The sequence below is a fragment of the Penaeus chinensis genome, chromosome 19 (genome assembly GCF_019202785.1).
Source record: "Penaeus chinensis breed Huanghai No. 1 chromosome 19, ASM1920278v2, whole genome shotgun sequence".
Taxonomy (NCBI): domain Eukaryota; kingdom Metazoa; phylum Arthropoda; class Malacostraca; order Decapoda; family Penaeidae; genus Penaeus; species Penaeus chinensis.
Genome location: NC_061837.1, coordinates 29,495,109 through 29,507,608, shown reverse-complemented (window position 1 = coordinate 29,507,608; position 12,500 = coordinate 29,495,109). Strand labels below are relative to the sequence as shown.

The window sequence follows — 12,500 nt, the reverse complement described above, 5'->3', positions numbered from 1 at the left end:
CATGGCGGTTATGGTTATCAATACGGAATTATGACAGTAAAAAAAAAAGAAAGAAAGTTAGTATACCTCACCTTGAACAGGACTCGCTTTCGTTTCTAAAGCTGTTATCGTATTCTCTTGTGAACTTTCGTCTCCCGTTTTCTTCTTTAGACTCGAATCGCGGCCTCCTCCTGCTTCCTTACCTCTTCCTCTTTCTCCTCTTTCTCCCGTTCCCCCATTCCGTTCTTTCATGCCTCCGTTTCGTTCCTTGGTTTTCGGCTGTTCCAAATTATCACAAGGGACGACGGAAGTGTGGATTATTCCCGGATCCGAAAGCGGGTCCGACGGATGGCGTTGCTGTGCGTCGCCATTTTGTTGTTCGGCGCCGCACTCGACCGGTGGTTTCTTCATTTTTCTGAATGACGAAAATGCTAGGTTTTTAGTTCTTGGTTCTCATTTATTTTGAATATTCTCATTGATTCTAATATTTTCTCTGGTTGTGAGTATGCTGTTTTTCAGTCAAGGATCCTGACAAACGTATTTTATCATGATGATAATGATAATTATGATATAAAATAATTATGGTTATAATAGTAAACATAATAATACACTATGATTATTCTGTCATTATAAGCACAATCATTACCATAATCACCAATATGATTATTACTGTGAAAGTTAATAGTGCAATTAATAAGCATAGTGTAAAGTTTGCCCAAGGTACTAGCAACGAAAGCGACATAAAGAGATGAACAGCAAAAGCAATAATGATAAAACTAATCAACAACAACAGTAAGACCGACAGCACTAAAAACAAAACAAAAACAACGCTAATAATGATAATGAAAATGAAAACATTAATAAAACCAAATATAATAAACATAATAATAACGCGCAGATAACATTGCACACCGAATACCGCGAATACCTGGGAAACAGCGCGACCACGAAGGCGAAGATGAACATGAAGGAGGAGAAGACGAGCGGCCCGAGCCACCAGGCGCCCACCCAACGCGGGTCGCTCGGCAGGATACCTGCGGGAGGGAAATCGGGATAAAGCTTGTTGAAAAAGAACTATGGTTGATTTGGTTTGTTCTAAGCAAAACGTTTTAGATGAGAGGGTTTCACGAAGGGTATAAAAGGTTTTACTGGGATTTAGCCATAAGCATGCTGGCAAACGGAAAGCTACGGGTCTTGTTGACTGGTTATGTAATGTTCTTGTTCATCTTCTATTCACACCAAGTGTATCAACAGTTCATAATCAAAGGTATTCAGCATGGAAAGGTAAAAAATGGGAGATTAAAGTTTAAATAATTTGAAAAGGATTGAAGAACTTATCAATGTGCATCCCATTCTGGACAAACCGTGTTCGAATGAAGCCAATTCATTATTGCATTATTTTCTGGCAAAGAAAACTTAAGGAAAACTCGCGAGAGCACACATATAGTATAACAAGCGGTTAGCACAAGCTAAACGTGTTTCATATTAATATACAACTGATTAAACTCGGTGAATAGCTAGCATGCCGAGGAAGGTCAAACTGCTCAAAGGAACAGCCACTTTGACGAAATATTCACCGCCTCATACCCTTGATGCCCATCAGAACGCGGCATGTGGCGAACCCTTTCTAAAGTGCCATTACTTTAAAATCATTTAAACTTTCGTTCACAATTTTTTTATATTTTACCAAGTCTAATTACAACGGTGACCACATTTGGTGCGAATAGATGGTGCGTGATCTGAACTTCTCCATTTCACTGAACAGAACACTCAAAACAACAAATTAAGCATCGATAAGCCTCGTCTTACCTTCTATCTCTCCACGCATTTCTCGCCCAGCTAATTACTCACCGTGATTCTGCCCAGGGAGGACGTAGATGTTCAGAGCAAAAGCAGAGAGAGAGAAGCCAATGAAGGGGCCAACAATACCCAGGGTTGTGGCCATGGCTGCGGAGAGGGACGGGGTCAGTGGTTGTCGGTTAAAGCATCTTTTTATTATCATTCTACTTTACTATTTCAGTTTTCTTATCTGTACATTACATTTCTTTATTTATACTTTGTCTTGATTTGTCCGAATCTTATTTTTCATTTCTTATGCATTTAATTCATTTTTTTTTTTTTTTTTAATATTGTACTCATCTCATATTTTCTTCTTATCATTTTGCTTTCCTCATCTTTTATTTAATCTTTACTTTTTTATCATTTCATAGCAGTCATCCAAGACATACATGTAAAGTTTAAAAACATGAATTTGTTAAGTTACATTTTAATTTCAAGTTCATTCTAGATATTACCCTATAGTAGTAGTGATAGTCAGGGTTTACATTTTGGAGAAGTTTGCCTTAAAATAATATTAATTTTCTATGAAAAAAACGTTTTCTTTCTGTTCTTAACACTAACTGATCAAACTTACCTACAGTCGAATTGTATTTGTTTCAACAATGCTAATTCGAGGAAAACATTACAAATATATTGCACTGATAACAAATCATTTTTTACCATGAAATGAACACACAGTACCGCATTTGTAACCCAATTTATCGCTGATTGTTCCTAAAGCTTCCAAATGAAGCTTGAAAACTGCTACACACACATATACATATTTTTACTGTTTTAACAAACTGAAATAATTGCACACACACACACACACACACACACACACACACACACACACACACACACACACACACACACACACACACACACACACACACACACACACACACACACACACACACACACACACACACACACACACACACACACACACACACACACACACACACACACACACACACACACACACACACACACACACACACACACCCACACCTACACGTACAAGCTCACCCACTCACACTGCACTCACGGCAACATCCACCCGCAAAACATTTACTGATCTAAAATCTACCGAAATAGACGGGCGAGTCCTTCTTCTTGATGCTGTCGTCCAGGTAAGAAGATCCCAAGGTGAAATTAAGAGCGCTGCCGATGCCTGCAAGCAACACATGGTTCGAGAAAATGAAGCAATTTGCAATGTCGTAAGAATGGTGTTGATTTGACTGTATCTTGCTTTGGTTGAGATTATGTGATTTTATTAAAGAATTTTTTTTTTAGATTAGACAGATGATCCAATATTATGGACACAAATAAGTAAAAACTATACGTTTATACATAATACATATATGGATAGACAGAGAGAAAGAGAGAGAGAGAGGGAGAACGAGAGAGAGAGAGAGAGAGAAAGAGATAGAGAGAGAGGGAGAACGAGAGAGAGAGAGAGAGAGAGAGAGAGAGAGAAAAAGAGAGAGAGAGAGAGAGAGAGAGAGAGAGAGAGAGAGAGAGAGAGAGGGGGGGGGAGAGGGAGGGAGAGAGAAAGAGGGAGAGGGGGGGCTGGTCTATGCAGACTGTATTATGCCACTTATATTTATTCATCACCATATTCTTTTGAGGTTGATAATCTTATGTTTTATAAAAGGTGATTACAGACACGAAAAGATAAAAATGGGCCGACGTGTGATTCCACACTTGGCATTGAACAGTCTCGAACGAGGGTCTTGAGATAGATAGATATATAGATAGATAGATAGATAGAGAGAGAGAGAGAGGGGGGGGGGAGAGAGAGAGAGAGAGAGAGAGAGAGAGAGAGAGAGAGAGAGAGAGAGAGAGAGAGAGAGAGAGAGAGAGAGAGAGAGAGAGAGAGGGTGTAAAAGCAAAAACACAAGGAATCTCTCCGCTCTCCCGAGGGAGCCGGGCGAGCGCGGGCACCTTTGAGCGAGCGCCCCGCGAGGAACAGGACGAAGGCGAAGGTGTTGGAGAGGAAGCACGAAGTCTCCACCTCGACCCCCAGCCTCGAGAAGGAGGAGAGACGCGAGGGCGAGGTCGTGGGCGGGGAGGCCAGGTGGCGAATGGCTCGGGCTTCTTCAGGAGAGCAGAACTTTCGGCTGTCCTTCAGTAGGCCGGATTCTGCCGAAGGGAAACGGCTTACTACCTCGTTTTTAATTGAACATATCACTTTAATTATTGCCTTTAGAATTACTTTTATCATCATTATTATTACCATTATTATTGTTATTATTATTATTATTATTATTATTATTATTATTATTATTATTATTATACTTATTAGATTATCATTATTATTATTATCATTATTATCATTATTATTATTATTCGAATTATACTTATCATTATTATCATTATTATTATTATTCGAATTATACTTATCATAAACATTATCAATATCATCATCATCACTAACATCATTATTACTATCATTATTATTATTATTATTATTATTATTATTATATTATTATCATTATTATTATTACTATTTCGATCATTATTATAATTATCTTGGAAAGCATTATTGTCACTATCATGACTATTATTATTATCTACATTACTGTCACCATTATCAACTTTCGAACTCCTCTTTGTAATATGCGAAATGTTTGAGGAGAGAAAGAATAAACTCCGTCGCAAAAAATCCAAAGCTCTGCAGAAAATTCCAAGCCCATAAAACGAAGCGTCTCACCTGACAGCGTGGGCGGCGGGTAGAAGAGGACGGCGGAGAAGATAGCCAGGGTGCCCACGCCCGACAGGAACCCGCCGAGGGCCATCCAGCGAGGTCGATTCCCGCGGCCTCCGAGGAAGCTCAGCACCATCGACAGGATGATGGGTCCTGGGAGAGAGGGGGCAGGGAAGGGAAAGGGGGGGGGGGGGTCGAAAGGGGGAGGCGTAGGATGGGGGAGGGGAAAGGTTTCTTAAGATTTTTTTTCAGGTAAATTCCAGAGGGAACATATACGCATACAATACACATGGCTGTGGTTCAAACCCAAAGTTACGCAGACAGATTTTTACAGATACATCTACGTTTAATATATAAAAATGGTGACAAAAATTCCCATATATATATATATATATATATATATATATATGTATATATATATAAGAAAATGTTACAAAACTGTAGACAAACTCACTTAGATTAATAATTTCTTTAAAAAAATACATACATACATACATAGAAACAGACATACCCTGAGATGACCTACCGATTTCGCTGAAGAGAATGATGTAACCAACATCTTTGCTAGAGAAATGGAAATGTTTCTCAAAAGACGTTGTGCTGCCCATGAAAAACGTCACTTCTGCGCCTCCGAGGATGTTTAAGATGCAGTAAACGACAAGAAAGGTCCGTGGTTGGGCGCAGCTGGAGGAGGGAGAGGAAAGGAGACGAAGAAATATATCATAAGGATGGTGGCGGTAATTACGGTTTTGGGGCAGGTCGTGTAGTTCAGTTTTGTAAAGAGCTTTAGTGATAACCAGTTCTGGAAGTGACGTAATTATATTGGGATTATTTACATCTAAAAATAAGCATAATAACGAAACAAGTAGAAGGAATGGAGTAAATAATACTAATATTTTGCTTCACCCTTTTCTCTTTATCTATTGTGGTGCTCGGCGGTCTGGAGTGGTTATTGCAATAAATGACCGAATCAAATTAGTTTAAAATGGCTTTAAACTCGATCACTAATGATTAGAAATATGATGAAAAGTAACTTCCTCAATTTCCATATATTTTTGCATCATTTCTTGTTAGTTAGTTATAAAAACATAACATTCTGAAAGAGTCCACCTCAAATTATCTTCATTTTCTATGACTGGTGCTAACTGATCAATTGTAATTCTTGATTTAGTGTATTTTCAATGGCTATTTCTAGCTTTTTTTTCTTTTCTTTTTTTTTACCTCTGACATTCGATAAAGCAAAACTACATCACCACTAAAAGATATCATTACTATAAATGAGTAATCTCCAATGAACATATATCATGATTTTATATGAGTGCCTTTTTCATTCTCATATATTTTAAAACTTAAAGGTAATAGGTTGTATAATTACCACTGAAGCCATTTTGGATAACGACCGAAACCGCCACACATGTCCCCCGAAATCTCTTCTTCTTCGACGACATCGTGGTGTTTCCCATTGGTCAAGGAATGGTTGTTGTTTTTGACGTCACGCTTTTCTTCACCAATGATTTTGCTGCTTGGGATGACGTCACGATGTGCTCCACCATTCAGGCGATTGTTTTCTTCAACGTCATAGTTCTTCCCGCGAATCATGTAGCCGTTACTGACGCCGTGCTTTACGTCATCATCCACCATGTTCCTGCCTCTCGTGAAGGCAAGGTGCTCCTCAGAAGCGAAGGTCGGATTGTCCATGGTGGGAGGGATGGAGCTTGATCCTCCTGCCAATCAGAGATCCATCTTGGCTCCGGCGATGATTGGTGAGGTCTCGTTACACACAGTTCTGTTAATAAATGAATAATTGAATGAATCCACAAAATTATGATGCGAAAATGGGTAATCCATACGAACAACAATAATGATGATAATGAGTATAGCACGAATGGTAATAGAAAGTGCGATAAAAAATTAACATAAGTGTCGCGATGGAAATAATGATAAATGATGATGCGAAAGGCAAGATAAATCGTCAGGATAATTGAGATGATATGAACAAGAGGGATATCAATGAAACGTAATTAGCAAAATAAAGATATTTTATTTAAATCAGATACAATAAAAGGTTCTTGTTGTAATTTTCAATATAAAACTATAATGCTAATACATATGCTATTAATAATGAATAATTCTGATACTTTGCAATAATAGCAATGATTATAGTAGCAAACATAATCTTGGTAATGTTATAGGTATAAGAATAAGAATAATTCTAATAAAAATTAATTTGGAGCTGGTGATAATATTTATATTATGAGTTTCCCCTCACATTGGTCCAGCTGCAAGTCCAGCTTGATATTGTGTGACCCGTGAACATTCACTTCAATAAATTAAGAATTAAGACAATCAGCAACTCTCAGGTTACGGAAAGAGGCAGATAAATAATCAAGACGAAATAAGAAAATGTATCAGCGACTCTGAGACTACGTAAGCAAAATAAAATACTAGGTTACTTGAATGACAACGTTCTTCGCCTCTCCTCACATCTCCTCAGAAGGCAGCAACGCAATCTTATGCCAGGGAGACACCATAGTTTTGGGGCTCTCCATATCAACGACTTTGTTTCCGTATTCGCAACGTAAATAATATGAAGTAAACTGTGAAACTACAGGCTTTTTCAGTACTCTTTGTGCTTTGCCCCGTGCCTTCAGTGGGTTTTTTTTCTTAGAGGGTGACACGGGTAGGCGCAGTCTACACCCCCCAGACCGGCACCACTGTTTTTCCCTAGAGCAGTCCAGGATGACGATACTACCATTAATTTGAGTTTCCTCGACCTGCGTCTGGTCTCTTCTACAATAGCAGCCAAGTGCGTGTACCACACCAGTGATGACTCGTTGGAAAGTGATAATTTTCCTATTTGTATTGAATGCTCATGATGCACCATTAAACGCTTTCAGTGCATAATATAATCTAAAATTAACACCCTGGTCGACTGCACATGGAACGTCAAGTTTTAAGATATTGGTGAAACCATGGATGATAAAGTAAACAGTATTCAAAAGTGCATTCCTATGACCGACAGTCAGCGTCAAACGAAGATTTCCCTGATGGACATGCGTGGACTAAATAGGGCCTACAGGTATTTTAAAAGCAACATCAATGCAGAGATCATTCGCAGGCACACAGAAGCGAGCGCTTGGGCGAGAGGAGCAATAACAATTCAGAAACTTCCTAGACGAGCAGTGCGGTTGTATTCAAATCAGTTATTTCTTTCAGAACTTTTAGATACATGGCGATATGACTTCGTCTAAAAAAAAAAAAAAAAAAAAAAAAAAAAAAAAAAAAAAAAAATCTGACATAATTTTCTGATGTCACTAAAATGGACATTTTTGTCCAGGCGAACAGGGTTCACCTCAGAATATATATATAAACATATATATACACACACACACACACAGATATATATATACATATACATATATACATATATACATACATATATATATATATATATATACATATATATATAGATAAATAGATAGATAGATAGATAAAGAGATGTGTGTGTGTGTGTGTAAATATATATATATATATATATATATATATATATATATATATATATCTATATATATATATATATATATATATATATTATAAGTCAATATATATATGTGTGTGTGTATATATATATATATATATATATATATATATATATATATATATATATATATATATACCTGGTTCCGAGAAGCCGGCCACCCTGACCTGGCGCCTCCGCTCAAAAGCAACAGATCTCCAGCCACGATTACGTATTCCCTCGACCGTAATCTTCCGGCAACCGTACTTCGCGCTTATCCGGCCATCCGGTTGGTAAACGTCCGTAATGTGACTTTTATCTTTGTGCTTTTTTTGTAAGTATTATTTTGCGTGAGTTATGATAGTGACTCTCCACAGTCTAAAGGATATGACATACTTTTTCTTTCTAAAGGATAGTGTTTTTATTTTGTTATGCTATTTTTCGAAGGGTCAATTAATGGATTATTTTTTGTATTGTTTTATTTACGCTGATGCATTTAACTCGAGCATAATTCTGTACTAGATCTAACATAATCGCAGTCACCATTACTATCATCTTTATGATCATAATGCCATTGCCATCATAAAAATAAAAAGGATGGGTATGTAGGTATGTCTACCTGCATCTATAGATTGAGAGATGATTATATAATATATATATATATATATATATATATATATGTATATACATATATACATATATATATATGAAAGGAGAAATCACACTACCGTGTTGATACTATGGTATAAAAACCCACACTGTAAAACTAGATTTTAATTGAAAAAGAGACTACAGTTTCGGAATCCACCTGGATTCCATCTTCAGATCTAGTTTTACAGTGTGGGTATTTATATCATATATATATATTTAAATATATCTATATATACATACATACATGCATACATACCCACACACATGCGTTTTTTTTTTTCTCTTTCTCTTTTTGCTCGCGGCAAAGATTCGCTTGAAAGATTAATGGTGAAGAGCGGGAAGCAACGCGTCCAAATAGCATTGCTTTATGTCACTCAATCATCATCTCCAACCTGCCAAGCGCATCTTTGACCAAATTTTAAAGGCTAATAGATAAATAAATACGCAAATAAATAAACAAATGCACAGATACAGCGATGAACACTTAGCAAGACACAATGGGAAGGAGGGAGGGAGAGACGGAGTGGGGGAGGCAGTAAGGGGGAGGGAGGGAGAGACGGAGTGGGGGAGGGGAGTAAGGGGGAGGGAGGGAGAGACGGAATGGGGGAGGGAGTAAGGGGGAGGGAGGGAGTAAGGGGGAGGGAGGGAGAGACGGAGTGGGGGAGGGAGTAAGGGGGAGGGAGGGAGAGACGGAGTGGGGGAGGCAGTAAGGGGGAGGGAGGGAGAGACGGAGTGGGGGAGGGAGTAAGGGGGAGGGAGGGAGAGACGGAGTGGGGGAGGGAGTAAGGGGGAGGGAGGGAGTAAGGGGGAGGGAGGGAGAGACGGAGTGGGGGAGGGGAGTAAGGGGGAGGGAGGGAGAGACGGAGTAGGGGAGGGAGTAAGGGGGAGGGAGGGAGAGACGGAGTGGGGGAGGGAGTAAGGGTGAGGGAGGGAGAGACGGAGTGGGGGAGGGAGCAAGGGGGAGGGAGGAGAGACGGGGGAGGAGAGGAGATGAGTGGGGAGGGAGTAAGGGGGAGGGAGGAGAGACGGAGTAGGGGGAGGGAGTAAGGGGAGGGAGGGAGAGATGGAGTGGGGGAGGGAGTAAGGGGGAGGGAGGGAGAGACGGAGTGGGGGAGGGAGTAAGGGGGAGGGAGGGAGAGACGGAGTGGGGAGGGAGTAAGGGGAGGGGAGGGAGAGACGGAGTGGGGGAGGGAGTAAGGGGGAAGGGAGCGGAGTGGGGAGGGAGTAGGGGGAGGGAGGGAGAACGGAGTGGGGGAGGGAGTAAGGGGAGGGAGGGAGAGACGGAGTGGGGAGGGAGTAAGGGGGAGGGAGGGAGAGACGGAGTGGGGGAGGGAGTAAGGGTGAGGGAGGGGAAGAGAGGAGTGGGGGAAGGGAGGTAAGGGGGAGGGGAGGGAGAGAGACGGAGTGGGAGGGAGGGAGTAAGGGTGGAGGAAGGGAGTTGGAGGGAGGAGACGGAGTAGGGGAGGGAGTAAGGGGGAGGGAGGGAGAGACGGAGTGGGGGAGGGAGGGAGAGACGGAGTGGGGAGGGAGTAAGGGGGAGGGAGGGAGAGACGGAGTGGGGGAGGAGGGAGAGACGGAGTGGGGGGGGGAGTAAGGGGGAGGGAGGGAGAGACGGAGTGGGGGAGGGAGTAAGGGGGAGGGAGGGAGAGACGGAGTGGGGGAGGGAGTAAGGGGGAGGGAGGGAGAGACGGAGTAGGGGAGGGAGTAAGGGGGGAGGGAGGGAGAGACGGAGTGGGGGGAGGGGAGGGAGGGAGACGGAGTAGGGGAGGGAGTAAGGGGGAGGGAGGGAGAGACGGAGTGGGGAGGAGGGAGAGACGGAGGGGGGAGGGAGTAGGGAGAGGAGACGGAGTGGGGAGGGAGTAAGGGGGAGGGAGGGAGAGACGGAGTGGGGGAGGGAGTAAGGGGGAGGGAGGGAGAGACGGAGTGGGGGAGGGGAGTAAGGGGGAGGGAGGGAGAGACGGAGTGGGGGAGGGAGTAAGGGGGAGGGAGGGAGAGACGGAGTGGGGGAGGGAGTAAGGGTGAGGGGAGGGAGAGAAGGGTGGGGGAGGGAGGTAATGGGGGAGGGAGGGAGAGACGGGAAGTGGGGAGGGAGTAAAGGGTGAGGGAGGGAGAGATGGAGTAGGGGAGGGAGTAAGGGGGAGGGCGGGCGAGGGGACGGAGTGGGGGAGGGAGTAAGGGGGAGGGAAGGGAGAGCGGAGTGGGGGAGGGAGTAAGGGGGAGGGAGGGAGAAGACGGAGAGGGGGAGGGAGTAAGGGGGAGGGAGGGAGAGATAGGAGGGAGGGAGGGTAGAGAGGGGGAGGATAAGGAGAGAAAGGGAGAAGGAGGAAGGAAGGAACGGGGGGGGGGGGGGAAGGAGAGGCGAGGGGGGGGGTGATCAGGAGGGAAGAAGTCGAGGGGGGGAGGAGGGGAGAAAGTGGGGGAGGAGTAAGGGGGGAGGGAGGAAGGAGGGGGGAGGGAGAAACGGGGGTGGAGGGAGAGAGGGAGAGAAGAAGGAAGGAGAGAGGAGAAGGGGAAGGAAGAGGGGGGGGAGACAGAGGAAGAGGATAAGGAGAAAAGGGGAGGAAGGAAAGAGAGAGAGAGAGAGGGGCGAAGGGGGAGGGAGATAGGGAGAGAAAGGGAGAAAGAGGAAGGAAGATATGAAGGGAAGGAGAACTCGAGAAACAAGAAAGAGAAGGAGAGATGGACGGACAGTCGCAAAAGAGGTTTGCCGAGAAGGACGAGAGGAGATAGAGAGTGAGAGGGAGATATGATGACAAGGAGAAGGGAGGGAGGGAGGTAGATATATAGATAATGGATAGAGGAAGTTCGTAAGGGACCAAGATAGATAGATAAATATATAGATATAGATAGATAGATAGAGAGAGAGAGAGAGAGAGAGAGAGAGAGAGAGAGAGAGAGAGAGAGAGAGAGAGAGAGAGAGAAGAGGGTAAAGAGAGAGAGAATAAAATATACAAATCGATGAAGTGAAAGAGTGAGAGAAATGGATAATGGTAAGAGAGGGAAATGAAAAGCGAGAAACACGGAAAGGTAGAAGAGAGGGAAGAGAGCGAGAGATGATTCTAGGTAAAGAGCTGCAACTTGTCCTTGGCTAAGAGGAAGTCGTTTAGTCAATAGAATGAACAAATATTTCCAAATTGGTTGGAGAGTATGGTAATATATGGTAATATGCTTCTCTCTCTCTCTCTCTCTCTCTCTCTCTCTCTCTCTCTCTCTCTCTCTCTCTCTATATATATATATATATATATATATATATATATATATATATGTGTGTGTGTGTGTGTGTGTGTGTGTGTGTGTGTGTGTGTGTGTGTGTGTGTGTGTGGGCGCGCGCGCGTGTGTGTGTGTGTGTCTATATATATTTAAATCTATATCTATCTATCTATATACCTTGTATATCGACACACACACACACACACACAAATATATATCTATATATAATTATCTATATCTATCTACCTATCTATCTATATATTTAAACATCCATATTTAGTCATCTGTGTCCCAGTATATGCTCATATTTGCAGACAGTTTACACTTTCGGTCGCTGCAAACAGGGTTGGAATAAATAAAATTGTGATTTAACTGACAAGTAATTAATTACAGAAAAGGATGTAATTGTAATTGTAATTATAACAGAATTCAGAATTCAAGGAATTAATTGTAATCAATTACATTATAAAGTCATTCTAATTTTACTGTAACTGTGGAAAAATAAAATAATAGTAGAATTTTTCATCGCAGGAACAGATCAGATCAAGCGCTGTTCTATTTCAAGGAAGCGCTCGAAGAACAGAAGGACGAGGACTTAGCAAGGATGATTCA

The 12,500-nt window shown here is 42.2% G+C and overlaps 1 protein-coding gene across 2 annotated transcripts in view; it reads right to left on the bottom strand.

Annotated features, from left to right (window-relative positions):
- Positions 1-12,500, bottom strand: part of LOC125035310 (solute carrier organic anion transporter family member 74D-like) — a 49,997-nt gene that overhangs the window by 7,002 nt on the left and 30,495 nt on the right. Inside the window, exons 2-9 of one of the 2 annotated variants that reach the window (XM_047627614.1) lie at positions 5,886-6,296; positions 5,037-5,194; positions 4,517-4,663; positions 3,748-3,945; positions 2,891-2,974; positions 1,831-1,926; positions 908-1,013; positions 72-394 (exon numbers count right to left, since the gene is read on the bottom strand). In XM_047627614.1, the coding sequence (XP_047483570.1) occupies positions 72-394; positions 908-1,013; positions 1,831-1,926; positions 2,891-2,974; positions 3,748-3,945; positions 4,517-4,663; positions 5,037-5,194; positions 5,886-6,208 (1,435 nt within the window). In that variant the 5' untranslated portion in view covers positions 6,209-6,296. Of the gene's footprint in view, positions 1-71; positions 395-907; positions 1,014-1,830; positions 1,927-2,890; positions 2,975-3,747; positions 3,946-4,516; positions 4,664-5,036; positions 5,195-5,885; positions 6,312-12,500 lie in introns of those variants that run through there. The other variant, XM_047627615.1, reaches the window with a different exon arrangement.